Here is a 24,390-nt window from a genome sequence, read left to right as displayed (position 1 = left end):
AAATATTTTGAGATTAAGAAGCTAATGTTTATTTCTCTGTATAAAATAGATTGGCATAATAATTACTAATTACATTTAGATGAAACCAACAAACAATTTAATTTCATGGAACGGAAATACATTCTTTGCATTGGATTGTCTACAATCCGAAATGTGAATATCGACAGACGAATCTTTTTAGTGTCAGGAAAATCCAGTTTTGCTTTAGCTGTTGTCAAAACAATTCAACGATTTTTTCTTTGTTGGTGACATTGAAGCTTTTAGAGGCCAACTGTTAGAGGTGTGATTTTCCTTTTCACGCAATTCCTTGCTCTCTCTCTCTCTCCCTCCCTTTTCACTGTCTCTCACTCTCAATCTCTTTCATTGTATTAATTGGATAAATAGTGTGATGTGTTTCTTTTTCAGACCGGTCCACAAAATGCATGGTTGACCAAAAAAAAAGAATGACTTGAGAAATGAAAGGCACGATACAGTAGCTAACTCCATACACTTCTGAGTTCTCTCCACTCAACAAGATGTCACGCCCAAAACTACTTCAGAAAATCATCTATGCTGGCGTCGTTGTTTTGTGCATTGTGATTTGCTGGAATGCAAGTTTGCTCTATAGGCCTACATCAAAAGGTATGAATTTATTTCATCGTTACTTAATCCAGTCAACATTTTCACTCTGTCTTGAGCATCCTCATTCAGAACAACCTTAGCTTCCTGCTTTTATTTGTCAACCTTACCTATTTACTTAAGTTTACCAGTAATGATGAAACAAACATGCATGTTGGTTTCTTAAAGAATATGCTATGATCTAGCTTCTAAATAATTGTGAAGAGACAAAATATACCTTACTGTTTATTTTAATAATTACACCTGTATATGACGTGTTTTCCTTCAGCAAGAAATATACCCACATTGTGCTGCACTGGACCCATTCCTTGACGCTGAGTAAATGCACATAGTAATTGTGCTATATAAATGGATATATATTATTATCATTATTTATTATAATTATCATCATCATTATCATTATTATCATTCCTCTGATCAGGATCAAGTCCGCATACTTTCCTTGAATTGTTTTGGTCTAACAAAAAGCACCAATATAATTCCAAGTGCAACTAAGAACTTTATATTACTATGTCCGGGATCGTTTTCTTATCGGTCTGGTTACAATGTGCCCAAGATAGTTGTCTTCTAGCTGGATGTCATACAATCGCGGATAAGAGAGATCTTGGTTTGCACTGAGGCGTCCGTTCTTTTCTTCACCATTCCTGAGTGCCCAAAGACGACTGGTCTAATATCCGCCTTTACGTAAATAAATTATAATTATCATTATTGTTCTATAAGAAATAAGCAATAAAAATAGTGTAAATTACAGTCCTTGAATTGTGATATATTTAGGGCAAGACAACATTATCCCTCTTATGAAGTTATCAAATGGACAGATGTGGCTGGGGAGAAACTGTTGGGGAAAAAGATAAAGACAAATGATTTGAGTTGAATGGGCCATGATTGTCTTAAAGGAAAAAAGATGATGAACCAATGCAAAGCGAATTGAGCATTAGCTATTATTTCACAAAGACTTGTTATAATAGCTAATGCTCAATTTCTAAAAAAAAAAAAATTGACTATCAGCCAATCAGATTGAAGGATATATTGTATTGTCAGTGATTGACTTTGATTTTTTTGCATATACCTATGCTGTACATGTTTAGGTGAGTTTGTACTTGCTGCCATACTGTGTTTCTTTTAATGTACTTGACTATTCAATGTCAACCATCCGTGTCATTTTCTCTTTATTTGTCCATGAATGTGATTTGGTTTAACAATGGAGATAATCAGGGTTGTCACCTTTGTTATGGTTCTTACACTGGCCAGTGTACATGTTGTTGATTGTCAAGTAGTATTACAGTATAGACCTTGTAGTGTAATATCACCATCTAGAGTGAAAGTTATTGGATCACATATGTTGTACTATTCCAACTCAAATGCCTCTTTTAGGTTGAGAATACTTATATCTGGTGATGTCAGTCCAAATCCTGGACCTCTGTTCTCTGAGAATTGTACACAAGCACTCATAGATGACAGACACATTGTTCATGATGTAGTTTGTAAATCTTACACTAGACTTGATCTTTTCCAATGTAATGTTCTAATCATTAAACTACAACACCATTTCCTCCATCCTGATGTTTTGAGAAATATCAAGAGGTTAGGAATAAATCGTAAACTAAAAAAAGAAAGCTCATCGTGGGAAACGGGGAGGTTGTAGAAAGCAACGTAGAATCCCAGTACTTACTGGTATCTCTCAGTTTAGTCTGAACAACAAATGTACTGTGCAGGGAATTAATCACAATAACTTGATTGTTATTGATACCAATAACAAAAAGGTTCATGAATCCTGTTTAAAGATATGTTTATGGAATGCTCACTATGTACGTAATAAGACATTCCTACTCAATGATTATATTTCTGAACACGATATTGATGTAATGATTATAACAGAAACATGGCTTCAAGCAGAAGATCCAGTCGTCAACGCAGAATGCCTACCAGCTGGATATGCGTTTGTGAATGCTCCAAGACCAACTGATCCTCATGGCGGCATCGCGGTTATTTTTAAGTCTCCACTTCAACTACAGCTGAAAATGGATGACTCTATGACCTTTTCGACTTTTGAGCTCGCACATGTTGTTAGTAATGCAGGTCAATTGCATTTCTTGGTGGTCTACCGACCACCACCTTCTGTGCAGAATCAGCTCCGTACAACAGACTTTCTTCAAGAATTTAATGATCTTACTGCTGAGATATCACGATTGGCTGGGCGAGTTCTTCTTCTGGGGGACTTTAACATTCATGTCGATAAACCTTCAAAGTCTGATGTAGCTCAGTTCCTTTCCATCATAGAATCTGCTAACTTGGCTCAACATGTCATCGGAGCTACCCATAATATGGGTCACACTTTGGACCTTGTAATGACCAGAGATGAGAGTAATCATCAAGGACAATCCTCTGCAGACATCTGTCCTACCCGTCGTGACTGAATAATTGAAGACATTGTCATTCATCATAGTCTCATGTCTGATCATCACTGCATCCGGTTTGTACTCAGGTATCCTCGGCCGGTGGTGAAGAAAGTTAAGCGGACTTTCAGGAACTTCAAGGAGATGGACATCGAAGGATTTAGTGAGGCACTGATTGACAAACTCAATGATTTGTCCTCGGCTGGTGATGTCGATTCAGTTCTTACTGCGTATAACACATCTGTAGCAGCCTGCGTTGATGAGTTTGCTCCTCAGAAATCATGTCTCCGCTCCACAAGGGTTCGCAATCCTTGGTTCAATGAGGAAATCCTTACTGCGCGTCGAGAAAGAAGACGGATTGAACGGAAATGGATCAAAAGTTCTTCTGACACTGATCACACAGCTTTTAAGCTAGCTAACAAGCATGTTAACGACCTAATAGTTGAGGCTAAGCAAAAATACTATACGGAGTTACTCTGTAAAGCTAATGTCAAAACAGTTTTTAAAGTTGTTAATAATCTGCTCCACAAGGATGTTAAGTTTCTCCCTGTGTATGATAATCCTCTTGATCTAGCAAATCGTTTTTCTTTGTTCTTTGTCAAGAAGGTAAGTGATATCCGCAACAATGTCACAAATACACCTGAACCAAGAAGTGTAGATAATCAAGAAGTCAGTTCTTTTCATGAAAGTATGTTGAATTGTTTTGAGGTTGTCAATTAGGATAATATCAAACGCATTGTGAGCAATATGTCTAATGCCACTTCTTTAACAGATTCTCAACCTACTTGGCTTTTGAAAAAACTTGTCAATTGCAATATTTCTGCTCTGACCTCTATTGTAAACAGCTCATTATCATCGGGTACATTTCCAGATGATGTTCATCAGGCTATAGTAACACCAATAATCAAGAAAAACAATCTGAATAAAGACACATTATGTAATTATAGGCCTGTAAGTAATATTTCACATATTGCTAAAGTGATAGAAAAGGTAGTATCAATTTAACTAACAGAACACGTAAATGATAATGGCTAATACGATCCAATGCAGTCAGCATATAGATCCTATTTCAGCACTGAGACAGCCCTTTTGAAATTGCAGAATGATGTTCTGTCATTTTTCGATCAGCATAAGTGTGTTTTCTTAGTCTCATTGGACCTAAGTGCAGCTTTTGATACTGTGGAACATACCATATTACTGAATCGCTTAAAATCTCGATTTCACATATCTGGGGTCTAGCTCTTAAATGGTTTAAGTCTTACCTGACTGGTTGGTCATCTAGGGTAAGCATAGCCGGAGAGTTGTCTGACCCGTGGGTCACTGAGTTTGGGGTACCCCAAGGGTCAGTTCTCGGGCCGATTCTGTTTAGTTTGTATATCACTCCCATCTCTGACATTATTAATAAACATGGTCTACAGTATATTTGTTATGCAGATGATATATTGTTCCTTTGACCCGCGCTCTTTTGAAAATGTAAATGAAACACTTGAGAAAACCTCTCTTTGTATTTCTGAAATAAGTAGGTGGATGTCATCTAATTATCTCCAGCTGAATAATAGCAAAACTCAATTCATAGCTCTCTGTTCTTCTGCCCGCCATCTGCAATCAATATCACATATCCAGCTTAATGTTAATGGTCAATGCATCCCCTTCTCCACTAAAACTACTGTTCTTGGAGTATGCATTGATAACATGTTCACACTGTCTGCTCAAGTAAATCAGGTTGTCCGTAAATGTAATTATCATCTCAGCAACTTGTGGAGGATTCGTAGATTCATTGATCTTAAGACATGTCACCATGCTGTGCGAGCACTTATTCTTTCTCGGTTAGACTACTGCAATAGCTTATACACTGTTTTGTCAGCTAGGGATAGAAGAAAAATTGAGGTTATTCAGAATCGTGCCGCTCGATTAATTTTTGGCTTTGGATCCCGAACTCATACTACACCCCTATTTAAGGAACTCCACTGGCTACCTCTATTCCAACGTATTCAGTTTAAAGTCTGTTTATATGTATACAAAACTCTGAATCAATTGGCACCTGAATATCTTAATAATACCATCAAATTATACACACCCTCTCGTAATCTTCGTTCAATCACTGACACATGCAGACTTTGCATTCCCTTGTCAAAACTCTCCTCTGCCGAAAAACGTTTTGCTGTAGCAGCTGCCAAGACTTGGAATGCTATCCCTCTTTCTATAAGAAATGCTTCCAGTGTTCTTGGCTTCAAATCTTCCCTAAAGACATACCTTTTTCCTCAATAATTAATTTCCCTTTTTATCTTGGATATTGTAGTTATTAAATTATTATTCATGTTAAATTATTCATACATTGTACGCGCTATGGTACTTTTTGTTTTTAGCGCCTCTAAATATCCATTATTATTATTATTATTATTATTTCAGTAGCTTTTAACTGTTATTGAAAATTTGCTTTATAACAAGTTTCATAAAATGGGCCCCTGGAAGTTTATGGATAAAGAGAAAAGGGCAGGCCAAATATATGGTAAGTTAATGGTGGAGGAAAGCATTAAGGTTGGTCTAAAGGAGAAAGATGCTCATGACAAAAAGAAATGAGAGTAGAGGGGGTGTCATCTTGGCCCCAAGAGTCGGCAACCCTTGGCCGAATTGGGAACGGATTTAATTAAAACTTGACGGTCATTAGTTATAAAGTATACCAATTAAAAGGAATGTTAGTAATTGATGAGATGGTTCTTTGGGATTTTACTAAGTACTAGGCCTATAAACTTTTCAGTTGGATTGAATTAGAAGTCATAACTATCTTTAATGATTAAATTAGAATATATTTACCGTATATTTGAGCAAATTTGATCCAGAAATGCCTTAAAAAATGTGTCTTTCTTGACATCTGCGTTGTCCATTTCAAGGTCAATTGTCTTTAAGTGACAAATGATATTTTAACAGCTGTAAAAGGCAGATGGTGCTTCTTGTCTTGCTCGATCTCTCAGCAGCATTTGACGTTGTTGATAAAGAGCTTCTTCTGAGAAGGATGTCTTACTGTTCAGTTGGGAATATCTGGTGATGTTATCAAATGGTTTCAGTCATACATGTAGGCGAGTTGGGGACACCACTTCTGAGAAATTCATCATAGATTGTGGTGTGCCGCAGGGACCTGTGTTGGAACCGTTGCTGTTTGTGCACAACCCCTCTTGGAGACATTGCACGGTATCACGGCATAAAGTACCATTTCTACGCAGACGACACTCAACTTTATGTGGCTTTCAAGTAAGGTCGATTTTGACCATAATGATGCTTACCTTCGTATTGTAAAAAAATATATGCAGACATGGATGGAGAGTAGGCCTAATTTCCTGAACCTGAAAAATGAGAAGACAGATCTTTCACGGATGATGATAATGATGATAAAATACTTACATCAATGATCTTCTTGTCATGAAGCAGGGCCATTATTCTTTGCGATCTTCCATGTCAACCATCAAAGTGATTTCGCATATAACCATGCCAAGCTTTATGGAGATCGGGCTTTTAGCCATATGGCCCCTGTTATGTGGAATAGACTTCCAGATACTATCAAGAATATGGACAGTCTGAAGACATTCCGATCAAGTGTCAGACATTACCTATTTTTACAAGCATATTGGAGAAGTCTTTACTTTTTCTTATACGAATGTTATGTTTGATGATTATGAATATTTCCGATATTAATTTTTGCTTATTTTATATGTAGCGCATTGAGTTAGGGTTCATTTTGAAAGTACGCATCAGATATACTTATATTTATTATTATTAAAAACCAGCACGCCCATAAACAGATCAATAATGCCATTTGCCTGCCTGCATAATGGAAGCGCCGTGTCATTTAACATCGATCTTGTAGGCATGGAGTCATTCTGAGCCTGATTTCGCAGTTCTATTCATTCCAGTCACCCCATTATTGAGAGAATTACGCTTACCTGTCCGGCCAAGAATCACATTTAAGATCCTAATGATAGTCTTTAAAGGTCTTAATGGTCAGGCCCCAAGTTATATCTCAGATCTCTTGAAATTGAAATCCCGATCTCATGACCATCACCTACGTTTAGCTCACAAGATACACTTACACTACAAGTACCCCCACACAAGACTAAATCAACACTAGGAGATAGGTCATTTCTGATGTCAGCCCCACGACTATATATGGAACAAACTTCCCCTCAACATTAGGAATTCAACAAATTTACATAGTTTCAAGTTAAATTTAAACACCTATCTATTCCAATAGTATGTACAGCACATAGGAAGCGCAAAAGAATAATAGTTTTTGCGGTATATACAAATGCATATTATTATTATCATTATTATTAAAACCCCACTCAATTCGTCAGAATTCATGGAAAGAATGCAGTTCTTCTGCAGGATAACTACTTCCGACCTTATCGATTGCTATTACCACAAACATTCTTCCCCTTTAATGTGTGATGTAAGAATTGTACATTTGGTCACCTGGTTCCAGTAGGCAATGGGTTAACATATATCATGTTATATCATGTACTTATAACCCCGAGCTATGTAACTTGTCGAATCATTGTAGGCGCTGCGAGTCCCGTGATTTAGTTCTGCTGGACTAATTCTTCATGTGCTCAGTACCCGTCTGAAACCTTATGGGCATAGAGTTTTCCGTCAGTTGCTCATTGTCTTTAGTTTGGAATTCTCTGCAAATCGAGCTTCTTGATTGTGTAGAGTGGCCGAGTGTTTTAAGATCCACCTCACAAAAACAGTCGTATGCAAGCAAACTCAAATCATATCAAACTAAACTCAAAATGAAGATGTCAACAAAATGAAGTCCAGTGATGCTCTGATTTATTGGCCTGAAATCCAGACGTCACTAGGCATTGCCTTTACAAATAATATATTCAATTATATTAAAAAATAGTGTCACATGATAAATTCAACTAACAGAAGAAGAAAGAAAGAATGGAAGAACCCAGAAAAGTGGAAGAACCAAGGGTGAAAGGTGAACCAATGAGGATGAGATAAGATGATATGAATGAAGAAGAATGTTCTAAAATATAAATGAGACAAGGACAATAGAAACATGTGGAGCTGCATGGAGTTGGAATGGCAATGGAATGATGTGATGTAGAAACTAAGGAATGAGAGAAACAGGTGTGTAACAATGGTATAGAAATGGGAAGTGAAGAGAACTATGGAAAACAAGGTGTAAAATAAACAATTAGATTAAACATGGCAAAATTCAACCCTTGCAATTGTAACAACAATGAGACCTTCAAATCTGAACGAAAGACTCATCTTTTCCATAAACTTTGTGAATAATGCGTGACATATTAATGGGAGCCGGCGCCTTTCAATTTCTTTACAGATAAATGGCGCTATACAAAAGCTGTTCATGAACATCATAATCATCATGCATTAATAGAATTGATATCATATTTTTCTTTTCATATGCAGATGGAGACACGGAGCCAACCAATCACGCCCAGCTCGTCAAACAGCGGGACACTTTGTTTGACACCATCGGTATGCTCAAACAAACGTGCTCTGACGGCGACCATGGAAGAAAGCGTGGACCGGGGAGGGTAAATCAATCTTACTTGGTCTATAAGTATAGTTGCTATACTTCTTGGGTATAGTCTACTCATTTTGATTGGTTGATAGATTGATTGGTTGATAATGATTGATTGATAGATTGATTTTTGGTCAACTATCAGTTTGGTATATTTGACGCTTAGTCTAATGTTGAAAATGCGCATCCCTCCATGCATTAAAATGCAATATAAATCATTAAAATTGTGACTGTCATACACTTGCACGTTTTGACAGTATATAATTACATTTATAGGCCTATCGCGGTTCATACAGAGTGTTTCTAAGTGCTTTACATTGTAATATTACCCAGGTAACATGATCCACCACTGTTCCACACATAAAATGCACCGTCTCCACTCCCTGGGGAGTATCCTGGCCAGGCAACCGTTTATCGATGCACACATTTATAGAGCTTCAGTTAAATGCGATAATTTCTAGATTATCTAGAAGGAAAATATTGAATATATTATATTGTCTTTGTAAACACCACAATTAAATTTCAATTTCAATATATCATGAGATTCATTTAGCTAGTTGTGAAAGTGTACGCTAAATCTAGCTCTATGTGAATCTTTCTTTTTTTCATACTGGAGATGCGAAATTTCTGCAGAAATTGTTAAAGAAGTGACTACCATTAGTATACTTCATATTTCATCACATATTGTGAGACTCTAATATGAAGACATGTGGATGTATTTTGTGGATCTCGTTTTTTTTTTTTTTTTTTATTGCTGTAGAACTAGAATGTGAAGGTGCACACGCGGATGTAGTTTACTCACCGTGAGCTGATATCAATCTTTTACGGGAAAAGTGAACTCTAAATTGGAAGGCTCGAATTGTTACATTTAATTTTATCTTGTTTTTGGCGCCTCAAGTGAAAAATTAGACTAAATCGATAAACAAAGGGAAGGGAAATACAAAAAAAAAATGTTTTATGTAATCAACTTCCTGATTGCTGCAATTCACTATATGAGTGAGTTTAGGGACACCTCATTGCTTTGTCCCCGGATAATATCAACTGTGCCTATGGCGGTTTACTGGACCGTTCCTTTATACATGTTTCATGTTATCTCGGTGGCCATGTGACGTGACGGGGTGTTCCATTGTTATTAATCGGTGAATAAACTCATCACGTTGTCCATGTATTACCCGTTGCCAGGTCAGGGCAGTTTTTATAATAATCATTTGATCGTCCAGACATTTATTGACAATAGTAGCAAATTTATTGGACATTGTGAAATTTTCCCTTTTTTTACATCCACCAGCTTTTGCTGAATCAACCTGTATGCAGCCATTATGTGTATAGGCCCTATGCAACCATGCATTATGTGATTATACCAGCACGCATGCAATATATCCATTATGGCACCACCCTTTGGTTGTACATGACATTATGTGCTAATTTATCATCCTTTAATTTCTAGCTTTTAGAATTTACTTCTTTTTTTTTTTGAATACCAACACAAGTGATCGATCAAGAAAAATAAAAGACTGAAATTTTACGAGATATTCAACAATTGACATCTCATTAGAAATTAACAAATTAAAATTATTCTTTGATTCTGTATTGACTCTGACCTCTGAGGCACTTCGTGATGTCGATGACCAATTATATCAATATATATATAAATGTATATTTTTATTCGATAGGATCGAAACCTTTATTTTGTATCTTTATCATTACAGTGTCACTGATACTTCGTGTTTAAAATGTTCCTTCGCATACAAATCATGGCTGAGACACTCAGAAATAAGAGTGTTCATTACATTTCGATTATGAATATTCATTATCAGGTTCCGGTTGTAGGATTTCAATTCTCCAATCATCACCTCCATCATCATTGTCATCATTGTCATCATTTTCATCATCATCATCGTCATCATCATCATAATCACCAACAGCAAATTCGATTTCACATTCATCCTTTATTAGTTTTTTTAAACTTCATCCTCTCTTCATCTCATAACCATTACTACCACCATCTTGCTGTTATGACACAGAAAATTTACACACAAATCACATATCATACCAATAATCTTAAGTTTTTGGTAATATCAAATTATCCTCCTGAGTAATGACATGGACATTTTTTCTATTTTCAATACAAACAATATATCATCTGATAATAACTATTACTCAACCGAAGATTTTACTTCTAGATTTAGAGACATGGAACATAAATTCAGTTTGCTTCATATTAATGCTCGTAGTTTGAACAAAAATTTTGAGTCAATGGAATCATTACTTTTCACTTTAAACAATTTCAAATTTTCCATTATTGGTGTCACGGAAACATGGCTTCACAATACTTCACCTAACATATTCAGTTTGGAAAACTATAATCTCATTAGGCGTGACCGGGAAGATCAAAGAGGAGGAGGTGTAGCATTTTACATCAGTGAACATTTAAAATTCAAAGTAAGGAATGAAATATCATTAAAACAGAGTGAAACTTTATTCATAGAAATCACGAAGCCAAAAAGCAAAAATATAATTATTGGATTGATTTATAGACCCCCTCATGATAAAGTAAATTTATTTGTGAAGACCTTGAAACGTGCCTTCATACTATTAGAAACGAAGAGAAACAAATATATTTAATGGGTGATTTTAACATCAACCTGTTATCCCAAAATAATGAACAAGATTTATTCCTACACACAATGCATTCATTTGGCTATTATCCCCATATAGATAAACCGACTAGAATTGATAGCCATTCATCAACACTTATCGACAACATTTCTTCAAATATATTAAACAGAGATATTACCAACGGATTGTTAATATCTGATATATCGGATCATTTGCCGGTTTTTTCATTTTGCGATAATGATATTCAAAAAGAAAATATTCTCAAATCGACAATGTATAGAAAAGAATCTCAAAATAACATTGCATTGTTTAAAAGGGATCTTGCTATTGAAGAATGGTTGGATGTATTTCATGAGTCTAATTCAAACATTGCATACACAAATTTTAACAATAAATTGTAGACATTTTACGAGAAGAATTTTCCTCTGATACCACTGGTCAAAAGAAAGAAGGCAAAAATGCCATGGATTTCTAAAGCAATTTTAAGATCCATACGTACCCGAAATAAACTTTACAAGGCATTTTTAAAGAACCCTTCTATTCAAAACAAAAATAAAGACAAAATTTATAGAAATGGACTAACCAATACAATTCGAGCTTCTCGCAAATTATTTTATTCCGAGAAGCTTTACAAAGTCAAATCAAACATGAAAGCAACATGGGAGATTATAAATGATTTGATTGGAAAGAAACCCAAAATATTACCCAAAGATAATTTCACAGCTCATGATGTTGCGATAAATTCAGAAGATGTAGCTGATACCTTTAATTCCTTTTTTGTTAACTTAGGACCCTCATTGGCAAACAAACTTGACAGAACTGATGAAAATTTTGGAAAATTTCTTCCCACACCCATTAACTCTTCTTTATTCTTTAACCCAACAAATGTTCAGGAATTAATTGAAATAACAAAAAATCTCAAATCAAGCAAATCACAGGGAATTGATAGAATTAGTACTTTCCTTCTTAAGCAGATCATACACTATATTGCCTCTCCTTTGTGTCATATTTTTAATCTGTCGATTAGCACCGGAATATGTCCTGATTCCCTAAAAATTGCAAAGGTAAATCCTGTTTTAAAAAAAGACAATCCGCATGAAATAACAAATTACAGGCCTATTTCTATTCTTCCCAGCATTTCCAAAATATTAGAGAATATTATTTACAATAGACTTTATAAGTTTCTAGATACTTTTCATTTTCTAAATTCTAACCAATATGGATTCAGGAAAGGACATTCGACTGATCAGGCGTTAATACAAATATACGATAAAATTACAAATGCAATGGCAAAAAAAGAACATATAATAGGCGTATTCATGGACTTAAGCAAAGCCTTTGACACTCTTGACCACCAGATATTACTTTAAAAACTTGAACATTTTGGAATTCGCGGAATTACACTATCTTGGTTTAAGAGTTATTTGTCCAATAGAAAACAATATGTAATTCACAATAATATTCCTTCTGATTTTCAGTTAATACAATGCGGAGTTCCACAAGGATCAATCCTAGGCCCCTTGTTTTTTTAATATATATCATTGATTTGACTTCTGTAACACCTTTATTATCATATGTATTATTTGCAGATGACACCAACATTTTTTGTTCACATAATAGCTTAGAAACTTTAGTAGATATAATTAACCGTGAATTACCAAAACTATCTTTGTGGTTTAAGTGTAATAAGCTTTCACTCAATATAGATAAAACAAACTTTATATATTTCAAGCATACACACTCACATGATAACGAATTTCCTTACAATATAAACATAGACAATACTCCTCTCAAAAGGAAAAGAGAAACAAAGTTTTTAGGTGTCACAATAGATGAAAATTTAAATTGGAATGAACATGTACGTTGTATAACTACTAGTATTTCTAGAAACGTTGGTATACTTTACAAAATGAAAAACATAATTCCACATACAACTCTTGTCATACTCTCCAATTCATTAATATTGCCTTATATATCATATTGCAACATAGTTTGGGCAACATGTGCAAAAACTGAAATTAATACAATATACTTATTACAGAAAAAAGCAATTCGAATCTGTACTGATTCCCAATATTTATCACACACAAATCCATTATTCCATAAACTAAAGACTCTAACAGTATTTGACATAAATACTCTTCAAAGTTTACTACTTATGTTTAAGTACGTAAATAACATGCTCCCACCTTCATTCCACAATTTTTATACTCTGAATACATCTATTCATTCTTACCCTACCCGTAACTCTTCAAATTTCCATTTAATCAACCCTAAATTGCTTATTGCGCAGAGATCCATAAGACACCATGGTCCAGATTTGTGGAACTCTCTACCAGAGCCTGTAAAACAATCTTCGTCTCTTCACTCATTTAAGGCAAACGTTAAATCTATGTTATTATCAGAATATTTGAAGTAAAATTTCTGTGTCGTATCATTTTTATCGTGAATTTATTCCTCCTTCGATTTAGTCATTACCAATATCTTCATCATGACCACCATCATCTCCATGGCCTTCATCATCATCATCATCATCATCATCATCATCAACATCATCATATCACCGTCACCCTCACCTTTATCATCTTCATCTTCATACTATAATATTGCATGAATTCATGTTTCGTATTTGAAAATGTATGCCCATTCTGCTTTATAAATGTATTAATTAATTCAATTAGTATAAGTTTGAGATTGTCATTTTTTTCAAGCAATCTGCTTATGATGACAATCCTTCTCCTGCAAATTGTGAATATCATATAGTTAATCATTTTTGTCTGAAATTATCTTTTTAATACTCTTAATTTATGATTCATGCCAAAAATGCTAGCACATTATGTTCATTATGTTATGAAAAATGTATTATACGAATGTTATGGATGCAGAAGAAAACAATAAATCAAATCAAACATTGCCAATCTAATCGCTTTGACGTCCACATGCACACTACCGAGTACCCATTTAACACCTGGTGGGTGTTTCATAAAGCTGTCCGTAAGTTAAGAGCGACTTTAAGAATGACTGGTGATCCTTTCTTGTGGTAAATGGTATATTCATTGGTGAAAGTTTAGAGCGTAAGAAAGGAAACCAGTCGTTCTTAACATCGCTCTCAACTTACGAACAGCTTTATGAAACGGCCCCCAGGGTGGAGAGTGGCAAACATGGATAGGTACCTTGCCAAAGGACATTAGCGCCGGGTGGGATTCGAACCCTCGAACCTTGTTTTAAAAGTTAAGTGAATGAAACACTATACACCACGGCACCTCCACAGAAGAAGACTTTCATAATAGGAGTCATTGATCACATCAAAGTGTGCTAATTAAGCCATAATGTTAACACGGAAATGTCTCTGTTACAAATAATAAATATTAAGGTTTGATGTTCATAAGACCTTCTTTATTTGTAACCCTCGTTTTTCCGTTATGAATGGATGGCGTTGTTTGTACATACATGTACTTCAAAGCACCTGATATCTTTCATAGAACTTACTGTTTCTATCAATATCAAGAAAGATAATGCTTTAAAAGTGATATTGAACTCAATCTGCCATTTTTTCATTGATTTACAGAATTCAGAGTCTGATGGGACTGTTCGGATATGGACCAAACCAAGTGAAGTAGACCTCAGAAAATCCCTTGTCTTAGGGAATAGAAAGGAAAAGAAAGGTATATAGTATTGGATAATTTATCTTTACGTGTATGCAAATAATAACAATAATAATAATAATAATAATAATCAGTTCTTGTATAGCGCATAACACATGAATAACGTCTCTATGCGCTTCCAATTAAAGGACTTGGATATTATTACCCTGGCTGTTGCTTTAGCAGCTTTTACGCGCTCGGCATTTGAAGGAATAAATTCCTGCCAGGTACCCATTCATCTCACCTGGTTTGAGTGCAGCACAATGTGGATTAATTTCTTGCTGAAGGAAACTACGCTATGGCTGGGATTTGAACCCACGATCCTCTGTTTCAAAATTCGGAGACTAATCCATTGGGCCAAGGGCAAAAAGGGCAATATATCTGTAGCCTACTTATTGTTGGAGTCAAGTCTTGTATCCACTTACATGACTTAGTTTACCAGCATATGTTCTGATTCTGAATGGCTAAACGCACTCGGTCTACTAGCAGATGGTCTAATTTTCAGATCGCTTACACCATCGGGACACCATAATGGCCAAACCCACTTGGTCTACTAGCAGATGGTCTGTTTCTGAGATTGTCTAATACCATCTTGGCCAAACTAACTTGGTCTACTAGCAGATGGTCAGAAGCAAAACATTAGCCAATAATAGCAAATTCACAATTAATTACAAGAGTTGTGAATGATTTTTTTTTAAGTTACTGGCATAAATTTACCCTTTACCTCGCTCACTCCATTGTATAAAAATTATGTCAGTATTTTCCCATGCGTCATGGTCTACTCTAGTGGTTACGATTCTCGTCTTTCAATCAAAGGGACGTGGATTCAAATCCAAGACATGGCGTGTTTTCCTTCAGCAAGATGTTTACCCACATTGTGCTGGACTCCACCCAGCTAGGTGAGGTGAATGGGTACCCGTTAGGAAGAAATTCCTCGACTGCTCGAGCACCCGATCAAGGTAGCCATGCTAGTTAAAGGTCAAGTCCACCTCAGAAAAGTCTTGATTTGAATCAATAGAGAAAAATCAGACAAGCACATTGCTGAAAATTTCATCAAACTCAGATGTAAAATAAGAAAGTTATGATATTTCAAAGTTTCGCTTATTTTTCACAAAATAGTTATATGAACGAGTCAGTTACATCCAAATGAGAGAGTCGATGATGTGTCACTCACTATTTCTTTTTGTTTTTTATTGTTTGAATTATACAATATTTCAATTTTTACGAATTTGACAATTAGGACCTCCTTTCCTGGTCCACAAAATGTTATAATAATGGAATTCCACGTGTTCAGGGAGGAATTAAAACTTCATTTCACATGACAATGACGAGAAAATCAAAATATTTCATATTTCATATAATAAAATACAAAAGAAACAGTGAGTGAGTGATGCCATCAGTTCCCTCATTTACATACCGACCGAGATGTGCATATAACTGTTTTGTGAAATGAAGCGAAACTTTAAAATGTCATAACTTTCTTATTTTACATCCGAATTTGGTGAATTTTTCAGCGTTATGCTTGTTGGATTTTTCTCTTTTTATTCAAATCAAGTTTTTTGTTGGGGTGGACCTGTCCTTTAAAGCTGGTGGTAATGTTAAGCAGGGCCCACTGGGAGAACGGGTTTTAGAACTAAACTGGCTACCCTGGGTAAAATATGACATTATTATTATTCCCAGAAGGAAAAACCAGTTCCACTGGACCAGTTAGACCAGTATAATTTTAACTGGTTACTCTGGAAATTGGAACATCGGTTTACTGGTCTAACTGGTCATACTGGTCCAGTTAAAAATTAAAATGTTCTTGAATTACTGGAATTTTATACTGGTCTTGTTTCTGGTGGTTGTTACTGGTCTCACTGATCTTCATGTACTGGTATCCAATTTAAGCTGGTCTTTACTGGTATTTTCTACTGGTCTGACTGGTCCTCGAACTGGTCCTCGTACTGGTTGGTTGGTTGGTGTTGGAGTTAAGTTGGCGCTCTTCAATCTGGTAGATTATCTGCGCCAGGTCGTTTCCGAGTTAGTCTTACTGGATCAATTTATTACATGCATTTGGTTTGTTATATACCATGGTCAGTGAAATATGATGGAAAAGATGGTTAGTAAATTAATCTTTCTGCTGTTATTTTGAATGTGATTTATGAAATTACACATTTTCCTTGTGAATTAGTTCACACACTTATTTGGAAAGTTTTTAAACAACAATGAGTGCCATTGCAAGGATATTCCATTCTAAATCCTGATTTTTCTTTTTAAAATAGGACATATGCAAATGAGGTAAACCACGTGATCAGCATCATCAGAATTACTGGTATGGTCTTGACCAGTTCAAATTCAAACAATGAATTACTTTAGACCAGTTGACTATATAGAGGAATATATCTTGCTTTGATCTTAATCATAATTAAAGGAAATAATTATTTCAATGAATTTTTAATGATAATACTTGATAATTATGATAATATTAATAATAATTATTACAATATCGATAACAATGATAACAGTAATAAGAATGATGACAATAATGATCATAATAATCATAATAATAACAATTATGATAATTATAAGAAGAATGATGATAACAATGATAACGATAATAACTTTTTCTGAATTGCGAGATTCATTTTCCATAATTCGTCAAATGATCTGACTTGAAATAAAGTTATTATTTATTGGACCAGTAACACCAGTTTGATGAAAAACAATTTAACTGGTATTACTACTTTGCTTCAACTGGAATGCAATTGTTTGAACTGGTCTCCAGTTGATTTTTACTGGTCCAGTTAAAAATCAACTGGTCCACTAAACATATACTGGAAACCAGTAAAAATCTACTGGAAACCATTTATTGGACCAGAAACACCAGTTTGATGAAAAACAATTAAACTGGTATTACTAATTGCTTCAACTGGAATGCAATTGTTGGAACTGGTCTCCAGTTGATTTTTACTGGTCCAGTTAAAAATCAACTGGCCCAGTAAAAATATACTGGAAACCAGTAAAATTCTACTGGAAACCAGGAAACATTCTTACTGGTCTTACTGGTTTTTCCTTCTGGGTTATTGTAACAGGCAAATAATATAAGCTACTGCGAACCCTTACATTGGCTAAGAGCAGATTACTACCCTCTTTGCCGGCATAAAAGCCAAAGCAAATTTGGAAGACAAAATGTTGCAAAGTCGGGTTGTGTCCTGTGTCTCTTTTTATGATAGGCCTATAGCGCAGATAAAGTCGATGGGAATGACAATATGATAAGGATTGTTTAGTTACTAGATACACCTCATGAAGATTCAGACCAGTGCTCAGTGGAGCTGTGCGATTCGAAATGATAAACAAATGTTAGGCTACTTGTCAAGTTTCAGCATGTTCACCTCGCCCAGTATTAAATAAATGGTCTGTTAATCACAATTTTCAATGTTGCTTCATATTTTTCTTGCATAAGATGTTTTGTATTTGATTACCTTTTTCCATGGAAAAACAAATCTCCTAATGTTTGGTGCGGCCTATTCGGCACTGAGGCCTTATTGCAGAAAAAATAATACAGTAAGTGGCAATATCTGACGAACTTTTTCAACTCTGTTCTCCAGGTTTTCTGACGATAGGCATACCCACGGTTCAAAGAGAGAGTGAACACTACCTGACGCAAACTCTAGATTCCCTCATCGAGAACTCGACCCCAGAGGAACAGGCAGAGGTCACACTCTTTATATTCCTGGCAGATTTTGAAGAAGAGAAGCGCATGGTCTTGAAGAACCTTTTGATGGACAGATACCTGAGCCATCTTGAAAGTGGTTTCATGCAAGTCATCCAAGCTCCTCAAGGATTCTACCCACCCCTTGACAACTTGAAATTGTTATTTGGCGACTCTAAAGAAAGGGTCTACTGGCGCTCAAAGCAGTGTGTGGATTTTGCCTTCATGTTCTATGCTGATAGTTTTTCAGAATACTACATCCAAATTGAGGATGATGTAGTTACAACTACAGGGTATATAAGTGCAATTCGAGAATATGTTCAGTCGAAGAGAAGCACTGATTGGATAACACTGGAGTTTTCAGTCCTCGGTTTCATCGGGAAGCTCTTCCATGCTTATGACCTGGACAGGCTGGCACAGTTTATCATGTTCTTTTACCAGGAGCAGCCCGTTGACTTCCTCTATCGGTATTTCAATTCATTGAATGGCCAGCAAGAGACGCACCAACGGCTGCCGTCGCTTTTCCAGCACAAGGGGAAGCAATCGTCGCTCAAGGATAAGGAAAGCCACCTGGAAGACAACTTCTTTGACCTTGATAAACGCCAGTATACAGATAGCAACAATCCTCCAGCCAACGTGTACAGCGATATGAAGCAGTTCAGTATGTACCTTGGGCCACAGTTGAGTTACAGTATAGAGCCTGGGTACTTCTGGGCGGTGAGTCCTCAAGAGGGCCAGTCAGTAGTTGTTGTCTTTGATGATCCTACAGTGCTATCCCGCATCGCCATTGCGACTGGATCGGATAAAAATCCCGCGGACATGTTAGAAGTGGCAGCACTGGAGTTGAGCTCTACCCTACTCCAAAGTGGAAGTGAAGAGACTTTACCAGAATGTAGCAGCTATGTTGAGATGGGGCGATTCGTAAAAGGAAGTATCGACATTAATGTGCAAGAGAAATTTACTGAAACTGTGGCGTGTCTCCGTATTCACGTTCTTGTTTCTCAGGTTCAGTGGGGAGTTATAAGAGAGATTGCTGTTTGGATACATCGCTGACTGTAAAACCCTTTTCATAATCCTTTACCTTTCATATTCTCTTGAATATGCCAAAGTATGTTTTACAGGAACATGTCCATGAAGATCATTTGCTCATATGCCAATTTTCTTTTCATCCTTGGGCATGGTGGGCAGATATATGAAATTTGTCCTGGAATGCTTTAAAATTATGCAGGTTTGACCGTTTAAGCACATGAGACCTTCTACACATCTGGGACCTCTTTTTAAAAGAGTTACGTCCATGACAATTTTGCCATCCAATAGCAACCCTTGGTTTTGATTGGCTGTTGATCACTGTTACCATGGAAGTACAGTGGCGTACGCAGGGGGGGGGGGGGTTACAGGGCTTCGACCCCCTTAAATTTACTGATACTGGCCCCCCCCCCCATAAGAATTCAAAACCCTCCTATTTTTTTTGAAGAACTTTTTTTTTTGCTTGTTAATTTTTTTAGGGGTAGGAAACGACATAAATTGATGGTGAAGACCCTTTTTTTGGTTGTAAATATTTCATTCAGCTTGAGACCTCCCCCCTTAAAAAATTCCTGCGTACGCCACTGATAGTAAATCCTATGCACAGGACCTGTAGGGACAATGATTTTCCGATTAACCATATGACGTTTTCCGTTTCTGAAAAACTGTAATTCCATTTTAAACTCGATATACAAAGGAAATTCCGTTTTGTCGTTTAGGAATGAACAGAATAAAAGTACAAATCCTCTTTTGCAAAAAAGGGTAAATTCAATAAATTTTCACATGGAAAATAAAAAAAACAGAATGGATTTTCTGTTTTGATTTACCGATAAAGGGAAAATCACTGTCTCTAGACCCGAGCATAAAGAAAAAGAAAGTAATGTCTCTCTTAATATCTTTCTTTAAAGGACAAGTCCACCCCAACAAAAAGTCGATTTGAATAAAAAATCCAACAAGACTATGACGTCATCCACTCACTATTTCTTTTGTATTTTATTATATGAAGTAAGAAATATTCTAATTTTCCCCTCATTGTCAAGTGATACAACGATTAATTCCACCCTGAACGTGTGGAATTAGTATTATTTAATGCTATATGGTTCAGTCAAGTTGGTCCTTATTGTCAAATCTATAAAAAATGAAATATTATATAATTCAAACAATAAAAAACAAAAATAAAAATGAGTGAGTGATGGACATCATCGACTGACTCACCTAGTTGTGCATATCACTAGCTGTTTGGTGAAAAATAAGCGAAACTTTAAAATGTCATAACTTTCTTATTTTACATCCGATTTTGATGAAATTTTCAGCACTATGCTAGTTTGATTTTTCTCTATTTATTCAATTCAGCATTTTTCCTGGGATGGACTTAGACCTTTAATTCATCTTCCAGTGTGATTCCCCCATAATGCTGCATGCATGAATAATAATTTCATATTGCTTTGCGTTCAGTCAAATGCAAATGCAATCATGGTGGTTTTGGGTGGTATGGATATTTGAACTGAAAAAATAACTTTCTGTTTTTCACGTGAATTTTTCATAAATTGAATTGATATTTTTAGGTCTCTTGTAGAGGTAATCGTGCAATCCAAAGTCAATTTGACGTTCTCTGCTGCAATAGAAACCGTTGTGTTGCATATTATCTATTCAAAAGGCAGCTTAAGCGCAAGTGATTATTGGTCAGTGTGTAAAAGAAGAAAATTAGCTGTATTATCATTTTTGATGACATCACTTTTTTAAAGAATAGAACTCTTCATATATTGTGTTATCTGTTCTTGAACATGTTTTTATATACAATTTATTTCGTTATTTCAGATTCTGTATGATATTTCAGATAGGTAATTCTCTCGCACTGGCAGGGTGAATACAATAGCATTATAAATGTAACGTGATACAATGTTTTTGATAACGAGGAAACTTGAAAAAATCATTGCCTTTATTTATTGTTAACATAATTTCTTTTGTTTTCATTCGATTTTGATGATCTTTTAATGTTTCACTAGTTTGATTTTTCTCACTTCATTTTGGTCACCCCTTTGATTACCCCGTTGAATATTATTAGACAATGTTATATTTATATTAAGAATCATTGTGTCAAAATAAAACTGTATTTTCTGTATAAATGATTTTCACCCTCATCACATTTTTGAAAGCACATCGCGTATTTTTTGTATTAATTACATGTATATCTTTACATATTAATATGTGCCTTTTAACCTTATGTATATGATCAAACTAGAAAACACTCATGGATCCGTCTCCTTATCTTGTTTCAATGTGCACATTCATCTCATTTTGTCTTTATAATAATAATAATAATATAAAGTGGAACAACCATTATGGTTGTTCCACTTTATATGTTTGTCATTTTGCCTCCGACGAAGATTCTGCTAGGATCGAAAGCTTAGGCCCCTATTGACTTTTTAATTTACTCCATTGACTCTCTTTTATTAGATAAGCAGTTTTCAGCAGCTTCTTTTTGCCAATAATAATAATAATATTTCGAATTTATATAGCGCTTAACACATCGGAACGACGTCTCTAAGTGCGTTACATGATATATTATTACCCCGGTCATCGATCGGATCCGTGCATATACCCGCACATACTGTATGCACATTCTCCACTCCCTGGGGAGCATTCCAACAAGAGTTCCAAGACTCAATTGCTCGGCATACTACATATAGGCTTTCGCATCATACCTGGTACCCATTTAACACCTGCATATAGTGGAGAGTGGCAAATTGTGGATTGACGCCTTACCCGCAATGGTGGGATTCGAACACAAGACCCTCTGATTACAAGGCGAGAGTCAGAGCCGCTACACCATGGCGCTTTAACCACGTTATGGGGTTTCGTGGTCTGGTGCTTTTACTATCGTCTTTCAATCTGGGTTAAAATCCCTAGCCATGGCGTGTTTTTCTTCAGGAATAAATTTACCTACGTTGAGCTGCATCAACCCAAGTGAGGTGATCGGGTAGCCGGTAGGAAGAAATTCCTTAAATAAAATGCTTCAGCGCCTAGGTAGCCGAGCTGAAACACAGTTTTCGGAACTGAAATGGCTGCCCTGGGTAGATATACTGCTATTATTATTTTTATTATTATTATCATTATTATTGATGTTGTTGTTATTATTATTATTATTATCATCATCATCATTATTAATAACAATATTATCATCATTATATTAATCAAAAGCTAAATAATTTCAAAATACAGAAAATAGCCAATAAGATTTAATTGGTATATGTTTCCTGGTAACATGAGTGGTAACTACATTATGTGGAATGGAAAATTGTGTAATCGCATCATTGAATTGACCAAAACAGGGTGATCAATTAAGGTATACATTTCATAAAATTTTTTTTAAGTGGGTGCGTCGTGGTCTAGTTGTTCTGACTCTCGCCTTTGAAACAGAGGGTCGTGTGTTCGAATCGTAGCCATGGCGTATTTTCCTTCAGCAAGAAATTTATCCACACTGTGCTGCACTCGACCCAGGTGAGGTGAATGGGTATCACTCTAAATTACAGGGATTTAAAACAAGTCCACATGGACTGTAGTTAGGGACCAATCGAATTCCGGATTTAGTTTGAATCCTTAAGATTCATTTTTAAATCTCGAAAGATTTAAATTCAAATCATTTGAGATTTAAATTTAAGTCGTTAGGATTAAAACTAAATTCAGAAATCGATTGGTCCCTAGCTACAGTCCATCTGGACTTATTTTAAATCCCTGTAATTTAGAGTACCCGGCAGGAGTAATTCCTTGCATGCACTGAGCGCCGGTGATGGTAGCTCGAGCTAAAGCCGGGGTAATAATAGCAGCGCTTTGTATCCTCTGGCAAAAAGCGCTTTATAAATCCAACTATTATTATTATTAGTATTAAATGCATTGAATCGCATACTTAATCTTCTCTATAGTAATCCGAGATAGTAATAGGTGAGGAATGGAACGTATGAATAAATGCAAGATTTCTATGTTATTGTGCTTTGTTTGTTTTGTTATGGCTTTTCTTTCTCTGTTTCTTTCTTTCCCTCTTTCTGTGAAACGTTATAACTATGCCAATGAGAAATTCTCTGTACTGAAATTTGCATTTGCACGCCATCTTCTTCAGTTTAATAAACTATTGAAATTCCGGGTTTTGCGCTACTGCAAGCCCTTCGTGTTAACAATTAAGACGAACTTCATTGCAATATAGACATGTTGTCTTATGGTTAAAAAACAAAACAAAATGTAAATGGGGTATACGAAATATCAACTATATTATGACAAGAATTTATTATATTACAAGGTTTAATTCCCCCTCCTCATTTTAATGTAGGTTCTATTTATTTAATACTTGCACCGTATCCTATCTATCTATCTATCTCTCTCTCTATCTATCTATATCTATCTATCTATCCGTCCATCCATCGATCCACAACCAGCGATTCATCCATCCATCCATCCATCCATCCATCCATCCATCCATCCATCCATCCATCCATCCATCCATTTATCCATCCATCCATCCGTCCATCCATCCATCCACCCACCCACCCATCCACCCACCCACCCATCCACCCATCCACCCATCCATCCATCCATCCATCCATCCATCCATCCATCCATCCATCCATCCATCCATCCATCCATCCATCCATCCATCCATCCATCCATCCATCCATCAATCCATCCATTTATCCATCGATCCATCCATCTATCCATCCATCCATCCATCCATCCATCCATCCATCCATCCATCCATCCATCCATCCATCCATCCATCCATCCATCCATCCATCCATCCTTCCATCCATCCATCCATCCATTTATCCATCCATCCATCCGTCCATCCATCCACCC

General features: G+C 35.9%; 1 protein-coding gene across 5 annotated transcripts in view; it reads left to right on the top strand.

Moving 5' to 3' along the window:
- LOC129268897 (alpha-1,3-mannosyl-glycoprotein 4-beta-N-acetylglucosaminyltransferase C-like) overlaps positions 1–23,522 on the top strand; it is a 31,086-nt gene extending 7,564 nt beyond the window's left edge. The window contains exons 1-5 of one of the 5 annotated variants that reach the window (XM_064104498.1): positions 160–280; positions 406–621; positions 8,448–8,575; positions 14,750–14,846; positions 18,416–23,522. In XM_064104498.1, the coding sequence (XP_063960568.1) occupies positions 516–621; positions 8,448–8,575; positions 14,750–14,846; positions 18,416–19,572 (1,488 nt within the window). In that variant the 5' untranslated portion in view covers positions 160–280; positions 406–515 and the 3' untranslated portion in view covers positions 19,573–23,522. Of the gene's footprint in view, positions 1–159; positions 281–362; positions 622–1,125; positions 1,303–8,447; positions 8,576–14,749; positions 14,847–18,415 lie in introns of those variants that run through there. The other 4 variants (XM_064104496.1, XM_064104494.1, XM_064104497.1 and 1 more) reach the window with 4 other exon arrangements.
- Positions 23,523–24,390: the final 868 nt, after the last annotated feature.

This window comes from Lytechinus pictus, chromosome 9 (genome assembly GCF_037042905.1).
Source record: "Lytechinus pictus isolate F3 Inbred chromosome 9, Lp3.0, whole genome shotgun sequence".
In the NCBI taxonomy this organism is placed as follows: Eukaryota; Metazoa; Echinodermata; class Echinoidea; order Temnopleuroida; family Toxopneustidae; genus Lytechinus; species Lytechinus pictus.
This window is presented reverse-complemented; position numbering and strand designations above follow the sequence as displayed.